The 21,607-nt window shown below is 37.3% G+C and overlaps 2 protein-coding genes and 1 long non-coding RNA gene across 5 annotated transcripts in view; all 3 read right to left on the bottom strand.

Annotated features, from left to right (window-relative positions):
* LOC123880773 (ankyrin repeat domain-containing protein 29) overlaps window positions 1-14,481 on the bottom strand; it is a 61,008-nt gene extending 46,527 nt beyond the window's left edge. For all 3 annotated transcript variants that reach the window (XM_045929077.1, XM_045929076.1, XM_045929078.1), the window contains exon 1: window positions 14,158-14,481. In XM_045929077.1, the coding sequence (XP_045785033.1) occupies window positions 14,158-14,169 (12 nt within the window). In that variant the 5' untranslated portion in view covers window positions 14,170-14,481. The remainder of the gene's footprint in view (window positions 1-14,157) is intronic.
* LOC123880779 lies at window positions 2,065-6,980 on the bottom strand. The gene is made up of 3 exons (XR_006799341.1): window positions 6,942-6,980; window positions 6,156-6,159; window positions 2,065-2,293 (listed from the first exon to the last, which is right to left on the bottom strand). It is a non-coding gene; the product is annotated as an uncharacterized LOC123880779 (long non-coding RNA).
* Window positions 14,482-15,150: 669 nt separating the features above from the next.
* LOC123880769 (zinc finger protein Xfin) overlaps window positions 15,151-21,607 on the bottom strand; it is a 46,211-nt gene continuing 39,754 nt past the window's right edge. Inside the window, exons 4-6 of the mRNA XM_045929066.1 lie at window positions 17,180-17,281; window positions 16,259-16,415; window positions 15,151-15,670 (exon numbers count right to left, since the gene is read on the bottom strand). Of these exons, the coding sequence (XP_045785022.1) occupies window positions 15,461-15,670; window positions 16,259-16,415; window positions 17,180-17,281 (469 nt within the window). The 3' untranslated portion in view covers window positions 15,151-15,460. The remainder of the gene's footprint in view (window positions 15,671-16,258; window positions 16,416-17,179; window positions 17,282-21,607) is intronic.

The following is a 21,607-nucleotide window of genomic DNA, read 5'->3' as shown; positions in this document are numbered from 1 at the left end:
AATTTTTAATTTACACTTGTGATTATATAGTTATAATAGGTTGTGGTCAAAATTATGCGGCATATTATGCTAGATAATTATTATACCTACTATATTTCAAACTATTTTTTCCAGCAACTTTTTCTTATAGCGAGAACTAATATGCGAAATCTCAAGTTTCTAGTGTCAGAGGTTTATTCAGCTTTTGATACGTTGAAAATTAAAATGTACATTTTAGTTTCTGCTTTTATATAGGTACCTCTGGAGTTTTTTGGACAACGAATCAAGAGTTAGCCAAGCTAATAACTTTTATGATTGCAATGCATCGTGAAGAGGGGTCTATTGCATTAATTAATTCTAGGCTGTGATTCCAGGTAAAGTGAAGTAAAGATTCTAAATGTGAAAGTGTCTCTGTTTGTTGGTTTATTGGTCTGTTGGTTTGTCCTTCAATCACGCTGCAACGGAGCAACGGATCGGCGTGATGTTTTGCATTGGTATAGTTAAAAACATCGTCATAGGCTAATTTTCATCCCGGATTATCAATGAGTTCTCACGGGACGCGGACGAAGTCGCGGGCATCAACCAGTAGTGAATAATTACCGGTTTCATTGTGCTAGGGTATTATGCAACAGACAACAGTGACTCCACTGTTTAGATGCATAGTCGGGCAAAAGTTGGGCCACGCCTGAAGGGGCACTGAACCCGACGTGTAACTTTTCAACCGGGAATTCAATATTGGAGCCATTTTTTTGTTGAAGTCAAGATTTACATGTATAACGTTAATGTCAGGTATATTGTAGGTGATCTGAGGTATATTATAAACCTTCGAGTAACTGGCGTGAGATATGGGCGAGCCACAGAAAACAAATGCCTTAAGTACCTTGTTCTATGGACAAGCGAACGTCGTTTTCGACAATTCTATTACAAAGTCCAAAACTCCTGAAACACGGACCTACTTTGTCATTTATGATCGGAAGGCTAAATCAGTTTTCGGGGATATATGAGTAAGTTGAAAAACGACAAGCTTTCATACCCTAAATAAGTAACCGACTTAAGGGTGGAAAAACTTTAATTTTTACTTTAAACTTTAACTTTCCAAAAACTGTGTTAACATGTGTTTGTCAACACATTGAAACCACGACTTTCCAATGAATCATTCACTACTTGACCTCTGAACATAAACTACGTCACTTCACTAGTTGCGCACTGCATAGGTACCAATGCAGATGAAATGCATTCTATAAATTAGACCTTAGATGATTTCTTTGTTTGCAACTTTTCAACAGATAAGTATCTTCAAAGTATTACGAGTTAGCTCTTTTATGTTTCACAAACTTTGGCCCAATTATTGTTATTATTATCTACAGAATTGTCAAATCGAATTGTAAATCATGATACGCCTTACTAATAAAGGTCATATTATATAAATTGGCAGATTTCACTATCTCAAGTTTAGAGTTTGTTCTGAACAATCTCTTCAATTGTCATTCATCTGAAGTCATATAGTATAAAAAACTAAATGAAATCTGTTGAACTTTTCCTATAATTCAACGGTATAATTGAAACGGTACGTTTCAACCGAAATCACGAACTTTTGACTCAATTTTAGGCCATTTAGATTGGAAATAAGTTCAAGATTCCGTCATCGATACAATGAACTTGAATTCAATTTCAGTACGGGTTCAGACTGTTTGGTTTGTATAATAAGTTCAGATTTGTATTCAGCAGTGGTCGAAAATCATCCGGACTAAAGAAAAAGGTATTTTGATTAGAAGTGTACTGTATATCTATGTACTTACAAAAGTCAATTTACTTTCTCTAACCAAGGTATCTCTAACAGTAACAATAGTTGTTCCTCTAACCTAACACGTAACACGGTGCTTGTGTTTAGTTAATTATAACTTAAAGGTCAAGCCATTATAGCGTTATGCAACCTGTAATGGTCAAAGATCTCCGAAATTGATACGGTTCTCAAACTAAACTGTAGTATTGTCGGTCATGTAGTTGTTATCGGATTCAAGTTATTTTGGATTAGAAAAATTCATTATCGTTATCATCGTCAAGCTACAGACACGCTCAGATTTCCACACGCCACCATCTTGCACCACCCGAATCCAGCGGCTCCGTGCGACTCGTTTGACGTCGCCTGTCCACCTAGTGGAGGGTCCTCCAATGCTTCGCTTCCCGGTGCGAGGTTGCCATGCCAGCACCTTAGGACCCCAACGTTTATCGATTTTTCGAACTATGTGCCCTGCCCATTGCCGTTTCAACTTCGCAACCCGTTGAGTTATGTATGCCGGTTACTCTGGTTCTCCTACGGATCACGTAGAGTAACCCCAAACCTCTCCCCATCACCCACTATGACCATTTATAGCATAGAACAAGGAATTTCTTCATTACTCTTATCTATAATTTAAGATGCAGTAGTCAGATTGCTACTACGTTGAGAATTTGTAACGCAGAGCTCTATTTCAGATAAGATCGAATCGATCAACGTTATCGAGATATGCTAATATACGCATGGCAACTTGTTTTGTTACCGGGCATTACAACTGCATTTCCGTGATTAAAGACTTAATCGTTCTAAGGCTAAAATAATATAGACCCTTTCTTGATTGAGAATTGCGAAGCCGACTGAGTATTTCGAGTTTGAAATATGTAAGCAATTTTGAGTAAGTAAACATTACAATCGACGCCATGGTCAAAATCCGCAGGCATAAAAACATATTCGCAATGAAACACTTGTACCAACAAACCTAAATCTAGTGTTACGAATGTTAAGAAATAATTTGTCACATATTGTTAAATAAAACAGATACGGTTATAAACATAAAATAATAGTGTCTAATTTGTATAAATAATGCGACAAGTCTCGAAAGATGATACACGGAAACGGTGTAGGTATAATCTTAGACAGGAAATAACTAAACACGTTAATAAAACCTTTGAAGTTAAACTCCTAAAGAAACCATCAAGTGGGTGGGTTAATGATACAAAAGTGCTGTCCAACAAATTAGGAGTTATTGTTCCTCTTGCGAAACACGAGTTATCACATTAACCAATAACATCGAAAATATGACGAGGTCACAGTTCAAGGACTGACTGAAGAGTTAATATTCAAAACTTGACACCTTTAATCGTTTATTTTCTTACGGCCGAAATCAACGACAAACAATCTATCCGTAATCTGTCGATTAGTTACTTAGCAACGTTGTTAATTTTCAAAAAAGACCATATACAATTTTTGACAAAATAACAGTGTTGCTAAGCAATCTATCGACCGATCGCAGACGGGATTGATTTTATCGATTTCAGCCGTTAAAGCTATAATGCCTCTATATTATCATCTTATAAAAATTTTGCTGAATACTTCGAATCTAACCTAAATTGAAGCGGAAGAAGTCGTGGGCGTGAGCAAGTTTTTCATATCTATACGGAGGAACATGCAAGTCAGATTTCTCAAAAGATAACTTTCACATGCAATCCTTTGAATCTGTCAGAACAGAACATGATATAGCACTCCTGTTTAAACATTGACGGAGTGGTTGAAAGCGCTGTTGTTAATGCATGCTTTTATGCGAGCTATAAACCGGAAAAGCCCTCGAATCAATAACAGAGGAGGCAGCCCGACAGACGACATGCTTTTACGTGCTTTTATATTACGACCAAAGAACATAATAGGTGAAGGAAACTGTACATTAAACCACAGTGGTAGATTATGAGGCAACAAAACGATTTTGTAAAACAAACATACAAATAAGTAAGAAAATAATAAAGCAAATAAATAAATAAAGTAATTAAGTAAGTAATAAAGCCAAGATAAAAATTATGTTTAATAAACTTGAGTAACATTTTCAATTAAAAAAATTGTAGCCATAAACCAGAATTTCAATACACGTTTTTTGCGAACTAAATAGCAAACCATTTAAATGAGGTAAATAATGATGTGACAAGAAACGGCGATGGCACTACAGTTACCAAGGCATGATTTATACACCAATCTTGTTAATAGAATTACTTACCTACTTTTTACTCGACTACGGCAATGCCAAGAGGAATGGTTATGATTTTAGCAGTCTACTTATGTATGTAGGTTTGTATTTGTGTGTTCCACCGTAGCACCTAAACTACTGAGCCGATTTTGATGAATGTGGTGTCAATAGATTTATTATTATGATCCGGGTGACATTGGCTACATTTTGACATGACGGATGTTACATCCAAAAAAAGTGGGGGTCTCCAAAATTTTTTTTGCTATTGAATCGAGTGGGATATCAAATGAAAGGGGAAAGATTCTGAGTTCAAAAATATAAATATAAGTACAATGTTAAAGTGCACCAAGCGACAGAAAAACAGTTTTATTATATCTATCGCTATTTATAGGCAGTTCACGGGTAGTAGTTGCGTTTTAGTGCTGGTTAACTTTATCTTGTATACAATGTGTTTGAGGAAAGGTTATACTTATTGGAGACCTTACAACAAGACCAGGGTCAACTACAAATTACGCGTCATCTTCTTAGCATAGGTTATAGAGTCACGAATCACGATTATAAGCAAATTGCACAATCCCTCGCAGGAAATAACTAACGGTGAACGGTCCGCGAGGATATTCAACAATACTATACATTTCTATGGAATAAACCCGGATCTAAAACAACATCAAACAGGTTTCAAAAAGAAACATGGAACTATGGAAAACTTTAGTTAGTAGATCCGTATTCCGTACCTATTTTAAATTGGATTGAGAGTAAAAACATGAGTATTTCACGTAAACTAATTTAAGATTACCACTGCATCGATTCCTATAGCAAATAATACTGAAAAGATCTAGAAAGAATTTCAGCAGTTACTTTTTTCAAAAAGGACTCAGTATATTGTTACAGTTACTAACTTACTCCTAAAAGATTGGTCAACGTTTTTTGATTATGGAAGCCTACATGCCTTTTGAGGATCATCAAATAATTAAAGATAACTGATTAAGATTCATGTCCCATATATGTTTACTGTGACAAAACATGAGGGTGATCAAAGAGTGACATCATATTATTTCTGAATGTCATGCCCCAAGATAAATTCTTAGCAAAAACATCATCAAATTTGTATTAATTTTGCTATCCATTTGGACTCGAATAGCTTAGATAATACAAAAACTAATCACACTAATATTATAAAGACGAAAGTTTGTATGTGTGTGTGTGTGTGTGTATGTTTGTTACTCCTTCACGCAAAAACTACTGGACGGGTTTGGCTGGAATGAAGATAGATAAATATCCTGGATTAGCACATAGGCTACTTTTTATCCCGGAAAATCCTGCAAAGAGTTCCCACGGGATTTCGAAAAACCTAAATCCACGCGGGCGAAGTCGCGGGCATCGGCTAGTAACTAATAAATTAGAGTTGGTGATTGCGATCGTCACACTGTAGCTTTCAATTTATCATGATAGAGCCGCTGATGTCGGTCGCGTACATCGGTCGTGCGTTCTATTGAAACTGTCAATGTTGCCAACTTCGTACCTAGTATAGTGCCAATATACGATAACCTGGTCCATGTATAGCAGAATTTAAGATTTCGTAATCTTTTAATGCCATCGTAGGTATTCTCAGGTCAAGAAGTTGTTGACCTATTTGGCATGTTAAGCATTTAGGTAGAAAGAGCTACTGCCAAGAGCTAACAGGTTAAAAATAAGTTAACTTAAAAATACTGCAAAATTGCTCTTTTAGAATAAATAGGTAAACCTAGTAAAAATTTCAAAAATCCTTTCTTAGGGATGTCTACGTCATAATAGCTAATCCCAAATATAGCCCCCATCCCATCCCAAACATAATAGCTAATGCCAAATTTCATCCCGATACGTCCAGCAATTTTAGCTGTACGTTGACAGATCAGTCAGTCAGTTACCTTCCTTTAGAATAGAATAGAATATATATTTTTATTTTTTATCCCAGCAAACTTTTACAAGTGCTTTTAATCGTCAAAATAATTTACCACTGGTTCGGAATGCCGTAGATTAAGTACCTACTTAACCTAAAAATTATAATGTTAGCTGAGCTGAAGAAGCAACATCAAAGAAATGCCAACAGGAACAGGCTTTAGCCAATATAGTATGAGAAGCCAGGAAATATTAATATTATCAGAACCAATTAGCATCAATTAGTTATAATATATCGCAGGCAACTTGCCTACACTGTCAACCCATCCATAGATGTATCAACTAAAGGGATGCCCACATGTTCCAACTAAAAATAATAAGATAATGAGTAAGTTGGGCCAACCCGGAAACGAAATAAGAGGCTTGCGAAAACATTAATGTCTGAGTCAGCTCTAAACACGCATTTGCAAAATATGTACTCACTTACCACAAAAACTTTAAACGCGGCTAAAACAAACTGTGTAGCATATAAACGATTTAATTAACGTTAGTTTAAACCCTGTTTAAGTTTTTGTGGTGAAACCAATAGTCTGAATTGGGCTAATTAGGCAGCCAATTTACAGACGTACGATAGGTAGTGCCGAGTTATCTTGAAATTGAAAGTTTGAAAGTCTGAATCATCATCATGATCAACCCATTTCCGCCCCACTACTGAGTACGGGTCTCCTCTCAGAATGAGAAGGGTTTAGGCCATAGTCTGCCACGCTGGCCCAGTGCGGATTGGCAGACTTCACACACCTTTGAGAACATGGAGAACTCTCAGGCATGCAGGTTTCCTCACGATGTTTTCCTTCACCGTTAAAGCAAGTGATATTTAATTGCTTAAAACGCACATAACTGAAAAGTTAGTGGTGCGTGCCCGGGATCGAACCCCCGACCTCCGATTCGGAGGCGGACGTTCTAACCACTAGGCTATCACAGCTCCAGCTCTTTGGGACCCCAATATCTATCAGTTTTACGAACAATGCCCAGCCCACTACCAATTCAGCTTCGCAACTCGCTGAGCTATGTCAGTTACTCTGATTCTCCTACGGATCTCCTCATTTCTGATTTGATCACATAAAGAAACTCTAAGCCCGCTGAGGGGCTCTGAACTTTCTTATGAGGTCCATAGTAAGCAACCATATCTCAGATCCATAAATCTTCACTGGCAATATGTACTATTGAAAGACTTTGGTCTTCAAGCACTGAGGAATTTTAGACGAGAATACATTTCTGATGTAAATGCTATTAATAAAATTAGTTTTGACCAAAGATGAACAAACAAGTCGGCTGTTGACTTACGTTGGAGTACGCTGTACGAAGTTGGTACATCTGCAGATGCTAAAACAGTAAACCGACCGGTTTGACCGGCCGTTAACGATTACCGCAAATTAGACACAGTGGAGCAATTACATCATCATTTCTATGATTGAGAGATATGACTACTACAGTAAATTGTTAGTTAACTGCTGTGCTAATTTTTTTTATTTCTGTTTATTTACACAACCTCATTCTGGAATCGTTGAACTATCTCGGTCACTTTGGTTCTCCTGTGGATGTAGCCGACATATCTCAACGAATTAGTCAGCTGAAGTGGCAGTGGGCAGGTCATGTCTGTCGCAGAACCGATGACCGCTGGCGCAGAGGTGTTCTGGAGTGGAGACCGCGTATCAGCAAACGCAGTGTGGGACGACCTCCAACCCGCTGGACCGTCAACCTTAAGAGGGTAGTGGGAAATGGGTGGATGAGAAAGGTGGAGGACCGTGTGTGGTGGCGCGCTCTTGGGAAGGCCTATGTCCAGCAGTGGACGCAAACAGGCTGAATAATTGATTCTGGAATCGGCTCTCATGAGCGAAACTGAATTCGGACCTAAGATTTTTTTAAAATAATACTTAGTAATGTAGATGATAAAACAAATAGTTAAGTAGGTAGGTAATTTTTGACGTTTGTATACTTAATACCTACTTAGCAGCTTGCGAAATGAAATTAGGAACTTGATTATATCTTTTAGATCTCCAGTTTAAAGAAAACTTAATTCCAAATTAAGTAAACTATTTTACGCTATTTAAAACAATAAACACTTAAGTACCCATATTCTGCGACATAAATTTTAACATAAACCACATCATAAAGTTATTCACAAGATACTCGTTATAATTGAAGGAAACATTAACCGCCTCACGTTAGTGGCTTTATTACACTCAGTTCTCATGACTTCGCAACGAGCATTAGACATTGTTATGGAGACAATTGTCACCTGCTTAGAGGTCATAATTTAATTACGAGTGTTTGGTAATAATACAGGATGTATTCAACTATTAGTTATGTATTGAGGTGAGCTATTGTTTAATACAGAAGTGTTCTACAAGGGTTTAACCTGATTAATAATAGGTACCTACATTAAGCTCTTTTCAGACTACGCTATAATATAATAGCATATAACATAATATATAGCACATAGTTCATAACACAACAATATCGCGCACCATACATTATTATGGATAGCGTATAAATAGTAAGCCAATAATATACCGTACAATGAAGTGTGAACGTGTCCATAATAATGTATGGTGCGCCATAATGTTGTGCTATGAACTATTTGCTATATACTATTATATTATAGCGTAGTCTGAAAAGAGCTTTACTGTCCAGGCCGGAATTAAAACGATTTGACCAGGCGAAGCCGAGTTACGCTATTTCGTGCTATTTCGCCCGAAACTTGTATAGCAACTTTTCTCTTATTTCTTTCTTTATAGTTGTACTCCTCATAACTGAGGGTAGTATTCGTTTCTTAAGTTTTACAGTTATTAGATGTTGATAATAACCGGGACCGCCTGCTTGAGTTTTGACGTGCTCTCCGAGGCACGGAGGAAACGAAAAGGCCAAATTTGGACCTCCAAAGTTGGTCTTGTTTTCACACGAAGCAAGTTTTCAGTTCAGTAGTTATACCTCTCATGGCTCGCGAATCCCGGTATGAGAGGAATGACATGTCCAAGACATTCCGTCTCCATTTATAGGGAGAGAAGCTGCAACAGCATTCGCTGTGAACGATTTTGACACAATTATGTCCGACCCCAATTTCTCGGACCTCATACGCGTCGGTATGGAGCGATGATGGTTATGCGTTTTCTCTCTAAATAAGCTCATGCTATCGGATCGGACGTGACTTTATTTGGCACATTATGGAACTAGAATGTTCCATTATAAGTGAGCTTTTAAGTGGGTTATAAAGTGCCGGTAATCCTATAGGTTATCTAAATAATACAAACTCATGACTAGTGACTAGGGATAGAATTCCCGAAATCCTTCATTTTTGCTGTAAAGCTCAAAATATACCAATTTTTATAGATAGGAAAGATAGAGCTAAGGGGTTTCTCTATGCACCGCCGGATAACCCACTACTAAAAAAGCTGGAAAAGCAAGCAACACACACCACCAACACACAACACCACACAAATCTTCTAGAACACACTCCACATACGTTTCACTCCGACACCGGAGCATTCTCAGGAGACGTAACCGAAGTTGTCTTAGCTCGGAAGTCGGAGCAAAGTCAAAGTACTCTCTATAGCTCTCAGCCGTAGACTCCACAATGCACAACTGCAAAGTCGTTGCAATTTTATAGCCGACTTTACAGGATTTATTGAACAATTTTTTATCTCCCCAAGTCACAAGGTTATGGATAAAAATTATAGTAGCGTATTGCAGATATTTTAGTAGAGGCAACGATAAGGCGAACTAACGATCTAGCCAGACGTGAGTCGAGGCCATATAAAATAATCCTTTTAAAATTAATCTGCCTAAACTGATTTTCTAGTTACTAAACAAACTATGTAATTCTAAATTCACATTTCATTCAAATAGCTTTATACAATAGCGTTTTTAGAATCTTCAAAGGTGGGTAACTATTAAGATTAATCCAGGAAAACATTTTTCTCGCAAAAATTCAACATTTTAAAACTATTTTGTACTTATTTGTTGAGAAACTTTTTTACGAATTGTTTTACGGCTGAAATTAGTAAATAATAATTAATCCTATTTGTTGTATCTGTCGATAGGTTACTTAGCAATGTTGTGAAGAATTGTATAGTGTTTTGTTGCAAAGCAACTATCGACAGATCGCAGATAGGATTGACTGTTAGGAAATAAATGTGTGAAATCACTGATATATATACAATAATATTTTACTCTCGATCTTGATTGAATAAAAGAGAATATGGACGAAGAAGGAAAATAAATTTTAACAAAAAATATTATGTGTGCGAACAATTCCAACCACATGAAGTTAATTTCGATAACCGTATCCAGCCATATCAAGTTAATTTCAATTTTCTCTGCACATTTATTTATGTTAGCAATTTCTCGCTAACTGTGTCTGAGATAGCGTCTAGGGAGGCTGGGAGTCGTGGGATGAACAATTTTAGACATTTTGCATTTCAATGAACGTGGGTGAATATATTTAGATCGACCTATAACGGTGTGCGACATTTTATCCTATTTACTGACTTTGAAATCCGTGAGATCTTAGAATTTCAAACAAAGGATATTGAAAGGAATATCATTCAAAACAAAGAACAAATTGATGATAATAATTATTTCAGAGTTTAATATAGGGCAAAAGTCGGCCGAAAAATTCGAAACAAAATCATTGCTAGGTGAAATAGTCAAGAGAACAGTAGGTATAAGAAACCTACTAAACCACGAGAGAGATGAAAGCACCCGCCAAGGCAAAAGAAAGAAGAAATATCTAGTTAGTACCTATCAGAAAAATCGATAATTGAGCCATAAGTTTTATAGGTAGCGTTTTAACGATTTTCTTCGCGAGATCGTAATGCTATACTTAGCCACTATACCATTATGATCTCGCCGATCTTCAAGTTGTCTTGTTGTATATTGTGCAATGTTGTGCGTCGTTTACAAAACAATGAAAACGTCAGCAGAGTCAAGTGGAGGTCACAGTAATAACTCTTTTGTATACGATCTCTGTCACATGTCTCTGTAGCGCTTTAAGAATACTGGAGCGTCCATAATGATTCCATACATCTTCTGTAAAACTATAATACAAAGGGACAGTAGGTATCCGTATTCCATACAAATATTATACCTAAATGCCAAAATATGTGTCGGTCTGTCTACTAGCATTACACGGTCCATCTGTTTAACCGCTTTTGACGCCCGAAGAAGGATTTAGGCCATAGTCCAGGTCAAGTAGGTATGTAAGTGGCAGACTTATTTATTTATTTATTTATTTATTTATTTATTTATTTATTAGGACACCAGAAAATTATAATATTAATACATTCTTAAATCTATATACACACACACACATTATTAAATATATAACTTATTAATTAGGTGTCACAACTTGTGCCAAAAGAAATAAAAAATAATTATTATTAAACAATAAAAAAGTTTACAATATACAAAATTTATGCCTTAAAATAAAGAAAATAAAAATACTAACTAGTTATTAATGAACAAATGGTGAAAATTGACTACAAGTAATGTGTAATAGTATGTAATATGAACCGATTTATGACTTCACACATCCTTGAGAACATTATGGAAATCTCAGGCATACAGGTTTCCTTACGATGTTTTCCTTCCAATAATATTTTATACTAGATGATGTCCGCGACTTAGATCGCGTGGATTTAGGTTTTTAAAAATATTATGGAAACTTATCTTCTCTTATGGAAAATATAGCCTACGTTAGGCTATTTTTCCTCCGGGTGTTTTCTCTAGGTGTTTAACTTGATCCGTGCAAAAAAATCACGTGGATCCAACACACTTTTGCACTTTATAATTATATGGATAGTGATTACAAGATTTTAAACTAATAGAAGTTTCATAGGTAGGTATAATAAAGTGTCCTTCCAGATGATTTTGCGGTTCAGTGACTGAGACCCGGACTGGTTTAGGAACAGGTCGTCGCTAAATATGGCACAATTCACCCTCGCCTCGCCGGCCGTTGCTCAACTCGACTGTACTTGATTTGTAGGCAAGGTGTCTGCAAATTCCAAGTGAAATAGAATTCGCTATAAGCTTTGGACCTGCATATTACCCAAGCACTGATGATTCTACAAGTCGTACACCTACTTACAAAAGATTAAAAATTTAACTGCTCTACCAATAAACAAAAATGGCGCTATACAGCCGCCATATTGTTTTTTTTTTTTTTAAATTAGAGCCTGTATCACTTGGGATGATGTAAGGATTCTAACGATAGGTAGGTACTACATACATCCAGATCTGTTCAGGCATGTAGGTAAAAAATAAGTAGGTACATAGGTAAACAAAATATGACAGGAGTGGCTTGCATCCCATGGATGGACATAATATAGGCTGTTTTTGTCCCGAAAAATCAAAGAGTTCCTACGGAGAATTATTAAAAATCAAAAACCTAAATCCACGTGGATAAAGTCGCGCGCAACATTCAGTACAGAGATCACTTGATTCATTCTGGAAACAGACAGGATACTTTTTATCCCAGAAAATTAAAATGTTCCTATGGGATTTTTAAAAACCTAAATCCACGCGAACAAAGTCTGACGCATACTATATACCTATATACATTATACAGTTTTTAGATAATTTTGCAATACAGTCAGACTTCAGACTGGTTGTATAACAGGTTGGCTACATTTGGCACCACCTTCGCCGACTAGGTACCGACCACCTGTATAAGGTTTAATGGTGGAAAAACTGGATGCAAGGAATTTATTGGCCTGTTGGGGAACACGACAAAAACATATGACCTATTAATATTACCAGGAATTCAGCCAATGTATTTCTGAGCTGTGGGAAAGTATGTCCTGAATTTATTGGTGACATAAAAACTAGATGACCTATAAGTCCAAACAGGAATGGTGTCTATAATTTTTGTAATCTGTGGGAACTAACATCAACACACACCCAAAAGTTAAACGCTATCAAAAAGTCTATGTAAATATATGTAGGTAATTACCTATGTATTTTCCTTATCATAGTTATTATATTATGTATAGAAATAGATCTATATTTTTAATAATATGTATTTATTTTGTTGTGTACTTAGTAGGTGTGAAATTTATTAGTTATATAAAACTGTTAGTAATAAATAAATATTTAAAACTGTAATTCCACATAAGTAGGCACTTAACCTACCTAAGTACCTATGTAGACATACACCTCAACCATTGTAAAATGACATCTATTAATCCAAAAAATCAGATGCTTTATGCAAGTCATACAAAGTTATAAATATATATAATAAAGTTCTATATAAGCCTAACTAGTTCCTAAATCCTTTATTAGCTTAAAAATTACAGTTGCTTTAACGGTGAAGGGCAATATTGTGAGGAAGCCTGAGACTTGAGAGTTATCCATAATGTTCTCAAAGGTGAGTGAAATCTGCCAATCTGCACTTGGCCAGTAAGACGGAAACCCCTTCCCATTCTCATTCTCATTCTGAGAGGAGACCTGTGCACAGTAGTGGGCCGGTGACAAGTTGATCATGATGATGATGAACTGTTGCTTAGAGTATAAACAGTTGTGTACAGGTAAATAATCTTACAATCTGAGACGGTGAAAAAAAAAATTAAATACTTTTAACTGTGCTTTTAGTCTATGACACAGGATGAACACAGGTAATTTTAAGTAAATTCACTGCTGCTATGATAAATTCCTGCAGGCTAGTAAAGCTAGTACTTCAATTAAATAAGTCAGTATCTATCTAAGTAAGTAGATCTACTTAGATACTTAGATATTTTTATTTTAAAACAGGCAAATCCTTGACCTGTTTAAGATAAGTACCTACTGCACATGAGCTTATCATCATTTAAATTACTTATGTAGGTATGTAGGTACATTATAAAACATAAGTACCTACATCTTTGACAGTTTTAAAATCTAAAATATTTTTACATAAGTGGGTACCTACCTTCTAAGAGAATTAAAAAAAACCCACATAATATGTAAGTAAATATATGCGGATTTTTTAAACATGTGAGGCACCTTACATTCTTGAAGGAAAAAATCAGTAATTTCGCAAATAAGTGAGCAGATTCTTCTAATTCACAATTTAGTAACTAGGTATAACATTTAGCATGAACATTTATGCTAATCTGCAGCTGAATATGAGCCGTAAAAAAAATTCACGGTCATAAAATGCACTGCAGTACCAATAACAAACGATATTTTAAAATATTAAAAGTAAAACCTACCAGGTTACCCGCAACATAATAATATAATATATTTTGATAGTAATTTATTGATTTAAACTTACCTTTAACGACATTTTATATCAATCGATGTAACCCTATAAAACCCAGGGATAAACAGTCATCATTCGATGAAATAAATATTGTTTTTGCACAGCAAAATTATTGTTTATTTGCACACCACAAACTAACGCACCTCAAAGTTATTACGTAATTTTAAATTTCGAAGACTACTTCATTCAGATCCTGTATAAAATTATTGTCGCGTCGTTTACGATCGAACTCGAAGGTCCTCGGATATTTTATTTTTCCGTAATGAAATACGAGCGCACAGCGCAAGTCGTACAATTTTTTTACCTCAATTCGCGTCGCGCGCCCGCTACGAATTGCTAAAGGATTTGACATTGACATTTAAGATTGGTATTGCCATTACGAAATAAATGTAATAATTCTTCTGGCTACTTTAAAATTACCTACTGTATCTTCTTAAAAAACAAGTACAGGAATTTTAAAAACAAGCCATTATAATTCGAAAATTTAATCAAAAATAATTAATATATTGTTTGCTTTATTATAGTAACTTGGAATTAAAAGCAGCGCCATCTATGTTCGTAGAGTATAAGGATTGATGCCATCTATGGGTAGAGAGTAAAACTTTAGGGTTATACTGTTACACAAGATGGCGCTGCGTTCAGCTAATTTTAAAAAGGTTTCCTTATTTATTTTCTTCGAAAGTGTAATGGAATTATGTGAAATAGTTTATTTTTTGTTTGATTATGGGATGACAAGGTGTTTACAATAGCAAAGAGTATATAAACACTATGTACAGTACAGAATTGAGTCAATACATCCAGTTAGGAAACCCTGACATACAGTTTTTTCATTGGCACGAGGCCTGGATCAGAATAAAATCGGTGCAATAAAAAGACAGTTTTTCAGAAAATGTCATGTATGCTGCATGTAATATTACAATAATGTCAATACAATAATTATACTTAGGTACTTAGCTATAAGGTACGGTCTATATTATTTCGAAACATTAAACATACCCTTCATAGTTCATCAAAACGCGCTGATTTGAGAGCGTGTAGCGAGTTTTTAGCGTGGTCGTAGGACCGAGTCAAAATGAGTACAGTCTACCTAGTACTGCTAGGATGGCAGTGAGCTGGGAGCGGCCAGGCCAACGTAGCTTCCGACAGTATTTAAAATGGCTGCCAAACAGAACAACTGCTTTGAAAACCGTCCTCTTTTATTGAGTACTAACTAAGTGTCCGATAGACATAGGTCTCTTGCATGGACTTTCATACGCCACGGTCTTACGCCGCCTGAATCCAGCGGCTCCCTGCAACTCCATTGATGTCTGTCTCTCTATGTTGAAACTGGTGTCTCCTTCATCAGGTGTCGCTTGACAGCAAGTAGAGCACTCTTGGTGTCGTAGGAGTCAGGGTGCGCTGTGACGAGGTGCGCGCGCAACGCGGCGGCGCGGTCGGCGCGGAAGCTGCACGATGCGACGCGGCAGCGGTACAGCGGCATGCCGGGGTGGCGTCCACTGCGCAGCACGTGCTTGCGCAGATTCTCCTGCAATATCACCACTTGTTTTATTTCTAAAATGGAATATCAGACCTCCTAACACCAAAGCACAATTAACGACAGTTAGGGAACATGTAACAAAACGTCGAGGCTCCGATGTCACTGGCAAGCGTCAAATGTTACCTACAATTTACGCTAGGTACCCTATGAATCACCTATTTTTCTTTGATTTCAGGTCACGCATAGCCTAATATTTGACATATTGTCGGTTTAGGATCAAACCGAAAGTTCTCTCACCCTAGTTCACTCAGACCCAAGTATGACAGGAAATGTTAATCGGGAAAAGGCTGCTGGTATGTTTGAAAGAATCTAAGCTAAGCTTACTATCTAAGGTAAGCTGGTATGTTGAAGAAGAAGAATTGAAGATCTTTTTGAATTTGGAACGTGAAAAATGGCGGGCAAGGACAGTGAAGGTTATAGATTCGAAGCAGTTCGGCGTTTATCGTTATGTTTTCAAGAAGTTAATGGTTTGAACTAATGCTCAATTAGTTAGGCTGAAGTTTTAGTTGAGTTTACTTTTATTATTTGCTTTGACAAGTTATTAAAAAAAATTCTAGTAAGTGCAGTAAGACTCACCAAACTCCCACAAGTGAACTCGCAATGTGGACAAGCATACGGCTTGATACCCTCATGGCATACGAGGTGCCTCTTCATATGACTCGCCTGGTCTGTTTTGAAACCACAAGTCGGACAGTCGTACTGTTTTTTACGTTCCCCATGCGTTCGAAGGTGTCTGTAAAGAATAATTAAATTATTAACGAATAAAGTTTTTAAAAATAGTGCACTCAAAGCAAAAAAAAAATGAAAATGTGTCCTCATGAACCACGAAACAAGAGTTCAAGTCTTGCCGTTATGCTATTGACAGAGAGTTTCAATTTCCACTGCTCAAGCAATGGAATCTGTTATCATGGTTATCAATTTCGTCGGAATGACAACATAATAATATGTGATAATGAGTAAGCTTTTAAAAAAAATTGTGACTATTAAACTTTTTTAAAAAGTATACTCTAATATATTATGTAGCGCCATCTAGTGATAAGCTTATTAAGCAAGTTGTACTACGTCGGACACCTGCCATCTATTCAAAGCTGCCTGAACTATTACGTAAAAAAAGTTAGTTGTAGTAGTTCAACAAGCTTACGATAGATGTCATACTATGACTTTTAGAAGAATGTAACCTAAGAATTGTTTTTTTTTTTCAATGAAATCTTGAAATTCTAAACATATCTAATTATTGCTTACTAGCCGATGCCCGCGACTTCTCCCGCGTGGATTTAGGTTTTTCGAAATCCCGTGGGAACTCTTTGATTTTCCGGGATAAAAAGTAGCCTATGTGCTAATCCAGGATATTATCTATCTTCATTCCAAATTTCAGCCAAATCCGTCCAGTAGTTTTTGCGTGAAGGAGTAACAAACATACACACACACACACACACACACACATACAAACTTTCGCCTTTATAATATTAAGTGTGATAACAATTCTTACTACCTCACCTTTTTAGTTGTGCTGCAGTGGACGCGATGTAGGAGCACTGATCGTGGGAGCAGCGTCTCTCTTCTGCCTCGCAGGTGGTAGAGTGCTCAGTTAATTCGAGGCTGGAAACAATAAAACCATTGAATTGAATTGAATTGAATGGACAAAGCGATAATGCTCCCTGCAAAAAAGATAGCGAATATATTTTAGGCCTGTCATTTTGACGCTTAGCTATTATAAAGAGTGGTGATAACCTTTTTCATTCTGAGAGAAGACCAGTACTCAGTAGTGGACCAGCAATGAGTTGTCATACCTTATTAATTGTTATAATGATGATTAACTTAAATTATTTCTTGTTTCCTTCTTAACTTACGTACCTACACCCTTTTACCCTTTCTCACTAGTCATTTTTATCCTTTGTAACTTGGTTGCCTGGCAGAGATCGCTTCAAAGCAATATGGCCGCCATATTGTACCTACAATTTACTAGTTTTGTTATGTGGTGATAGCCTAGTGGTTATCTTCGGTCTTCGTTTTGAAATGTTGTGGGTTCGATCCCGCGTATGCATCTGTAACTTTTCGGAGTCAATTGGGCGTTTTCAGCAATTAAATATCTGTTGCTTTAACGGTGAAGGAAAACATGGTGAGGAAACCTGAGGCGCTTGGGAGTTCTCCATAATGTTCTCAAAGGTGCGTGCAGTCTGCCAATCCGCACTGGGCCAGCGTGGCAGACTACGGTCTAACCCTTCTCATTCTGAGACAAGACCTGTGCTCAGTAGTGGGCCGGCGATGGGTTGATCATGAGTAGGTATTTTTGGTGTGTAATGTTTTATTGCAAAATTTTCTTTTTATGATTGTGTTCAATAAATCAATTTCAATTTTCGATGATATTTATGAAACACTCAGTGCCAAGAATTTGTGCACACGTCCCTCTGGAAAGTCCCGCCAACCTAACCACTGATCTATCGCGGCTCACACTCGGCAAGTAAATCTAGTAAACAGGCAATAAATAGTCTGAGTTGGTAATTACATAATTTTCAGCCGGACCCCAGAGTCGGGTCGAGACAGGAATTTTCTCAGACGCGGGAATGTGATGGACGCGGACGGGCCGACCGACGTTCCCTTGCTGTTACCATACCTACTTCTTATCTATTTAACATTTTTAACTATACGTTAATTGTGTTATTTAAACAAGTTACACAGATATGTTAAGGGTTTTTAGCTTTTTTTAAGTCTCCTAGGTAATTTCATGATAACATTTAAATTACCAGTCTGTTTACTTTACAAATTACGTTAATTTTTGAATTCGTTTTAAATGAAAGGGTACCAGTACGATGCCGTGTTTAACCAAAGGGGTATGGGTTTAATGAAAACTGCCATAGCCCATACCCCTTCCAGATTAGCCCGCTTCCATCTTAAACTACGTCATCACTTACCATCAGGTAAGATTGCAGTTTAGGGCTAACTCTGAATAAAATAAAATAAATCTATAAGTAAAATATTACATAAATATTTTCGGCAACGGAATAGGAAGTAGGATAATCACATTGCTTTACTCCCGACCAGTTTCAAATCCCATCCGGGGTCCTTTTTCATATTACGTATTAGGTACTATAACTAGTGGTACTTAGGTACTAGGTATTACAACAACGTTTAGACTAAATACGTGTGTATAGCTCCGTTACATTCTGTACTTAAAATGGAAATCACTCACGATAGTTTAAACATTAGGATAATAACATTTAAACTGGCAGCACTGTGGCCATTGAGTTCAAGTTAAGGCTTTGCTGGTGCATTAATGCAGCGGGCCGCAATAACGCGTAAGCTACGGCGCAAGTTGCGTCATCAGCGCGCCTCGATGGCCGCAGGAGGCGCTACTTGTAACTTCAGTAATGGCGGCGACACTTGATTCATGCCAGCCTGCAGCCTGCAGCCTGCAGCCTGCCGACTTGCGGACACAGTTATGTGCTGAAGTTTAAAGATCTAGAACTCTCAGGTCTTGCCGTAGTAATCTGCATTTGCAACTTTAGAACACGGGCGTACGAATGCAATAAGTAGATAAGTTATCTATACTGATTACTCGTATCTATGAAACTGAATGGAAGCTGTTTTTAACCCCCGACCCAAAAAGAGGGGTGTTATAAGTTTGACGTGTGTATCTGTGTGTCTGTGTATCTGTGTATCTGTGTATCTGTGTATCTGTGTATCTGTCTGTGGCATCGTAGCGCCTAAACGAATGAACCGATTTTAATTTAGTTTTTTTTGTATGAAAGGTGGCTTGATCGAGAGTGTTTTTAGCTATAATCTAAAAAAATTGGTTCAGCCGTTTAAGAGTTATCAGCTCTTTTCTAGTTTTCTTGTAGAAAAGAAGGTTAGATAACCGTTAGGTTCATAATATATGTCAAAAGACAAATGTCAAGCTGTCAAGATGGACGTTGCCTAAATACATAATTATTTATTTGAAAATGATGTTTTGGAAAACTCAAATACTTTGGATAGTCGGGGGTAATCCATGCCTACTAAACCATAGATTATTAATTATTATATTACTATATTATATACTTATATTACAAATGCGAAAGTGATTAAGGTAGGTACTTGGCCCATCCACCATCATAAGCTACTTTTATCCCGGTCCTACGGGATTTTTAAAAACTTAAATCCACGCCGAAGAAGTGTATCATCTGTTTAGTACAGACAGTCTCTGTAGACAGCTTGCATCTTGGTGAGGATACCTAAAGGCTGTCGGGACCAAATGGCCGAATGCTCCCATGAGAAAAAAATTTAGCCTGATACCCGATATGCAAAGGAAATAAGAGCGCAAGCGCAGCGTGCGCAATTTTTTTGTTCATTAGTAGGTACCTTTTGTTTCTACTTTGATTATCTATTGATATTTTTCTACCTTGCAATGCTTGCATTATGAGTATCCTGTAATACTAGGTAGGTATAACAGCAGAACACTTACTGCAGAATTTATAAAACTAAGTACACGCTCGCGCTCTTTTTGGTAACATTCAACATTTATCACAGTTGTATATGTGCGATATGACATGAGTAATCTGTTTGTGATAATAAATAATCGCTTTGTGGACATGGAACAAAAATAGCGCCGGCGCATCAGGCGACACGACGTCCGCATCAATTGGTGGCATTAAGGCGCGGCGGATGCGGCCGTGTCAGCCGTCACACAACTCCTTCACAAATATCGGGAAACATTCATAATTTGACGCGCCTCTTTGATACTAAGGTATTAAATTATTATACTGCTTTAGCCTTTTATACGCGTGCTAAGAGCGGCCGCACACGGGCAGCACGGGCAGTCGAACAACTCGAGCAGTTATTGTCAAATGGTGAAACGGTCACTTCCAACCGCTGCAGCAGTTGACAAATTATCAGCAGTTGTATTGAAATTGGAAGGCGAACAGCATTCGAGCTGCAATCGACAGTTCTGAGCAAAATTGGGCTGTGAATACTGTGGAATTTGGATGAAAGGCGGCAGCAACCAGTAAAACCAAACTGGGTCTTACCGAATTACTGAAAATATTTCTGCCTGATTTGGGTTTTGACGAACGATTTCAAGGCCCCTCTAAAGTCTCTCCACCACTTACTGCAGAACTCTCATCATCTTGTAACTAAATATCGATTTAGTTTCGCCATGCTGTTAACCGTTTGGAGTAGTCGCAACTGCTCAAATGTGTATGACAATGAAAGGAAATGCTATGATAGTGCTCAAGAACTTCACGACCATGTTCTTCCTTCATCATTCTACCACAGAACAGAGAGTTACTGTTAACGTTGGCATGCTTCATGCGGCCAATATTACTCGACGTCCAATCCATTGTCATAAAATGTTTTTGCTCAACGTCTCTGATACGAATACTATCAGTGCCGTTCCTATCTTTGTAGTTAAAAAAATGTAAGCAGTTCGCTTTGCAGTCGCAGTTTGAAGTGGTCAGTCATAATGACTGCTTCCCCGTGTGTGGGCGCTCTAAGACGTAGCGTCGACCGCCCGGTGTTGCCAGCGATGATGTTTTTATCCGCGCGGCAATAAATTCGTGTAAATGCCCTCCGGATGCCCAGAACTATGCCAGATCGAAATATTCGTGCAACTCAAAGAGATCGGTTGACATTTAATTTTATTGTGCACACGTGTTGTGATATGTTGGAACCTCAGCAGGTCTAGCACTGGAATTTGACAGCTACAGTGTGACGATTGCAATCGACTCTACAGGCCTTTTTTTTCGTATGCCAGTGGCTAGGTGAAAAATAACAAATTCGTGACACCGAGATTTGGGGAGTATACGATTTCGTAATAGACGCGTGCTATACCCGATTGTTTATTTGTTGGCATATACCTAGTTGTGTAATGTCTGTCATTTAAGTATTGTACTGTGTTTCCATAAATAAATAAATTAAATTACCATGATAGTAGTTTGACTACAGTGTGGC

Source organism: Maniola jurtina, chromosome 3 (assembly GCF_905333055.1).
Source record: "Maniola jurtina chromosome 3, ilManJurt1.1, whole genome shotgun sequence".
Lineage (NCBI taxonomy): Eukaryota > Metazoa > Arthropoda > Insecta > Lepidoptera > Nymphalidae > Maniola > Maniola jurtina.
Note: the sequence above shows the minus strand (reverse complement) of the source record. Positions and strands in the feature narration are given on the sequence as shown.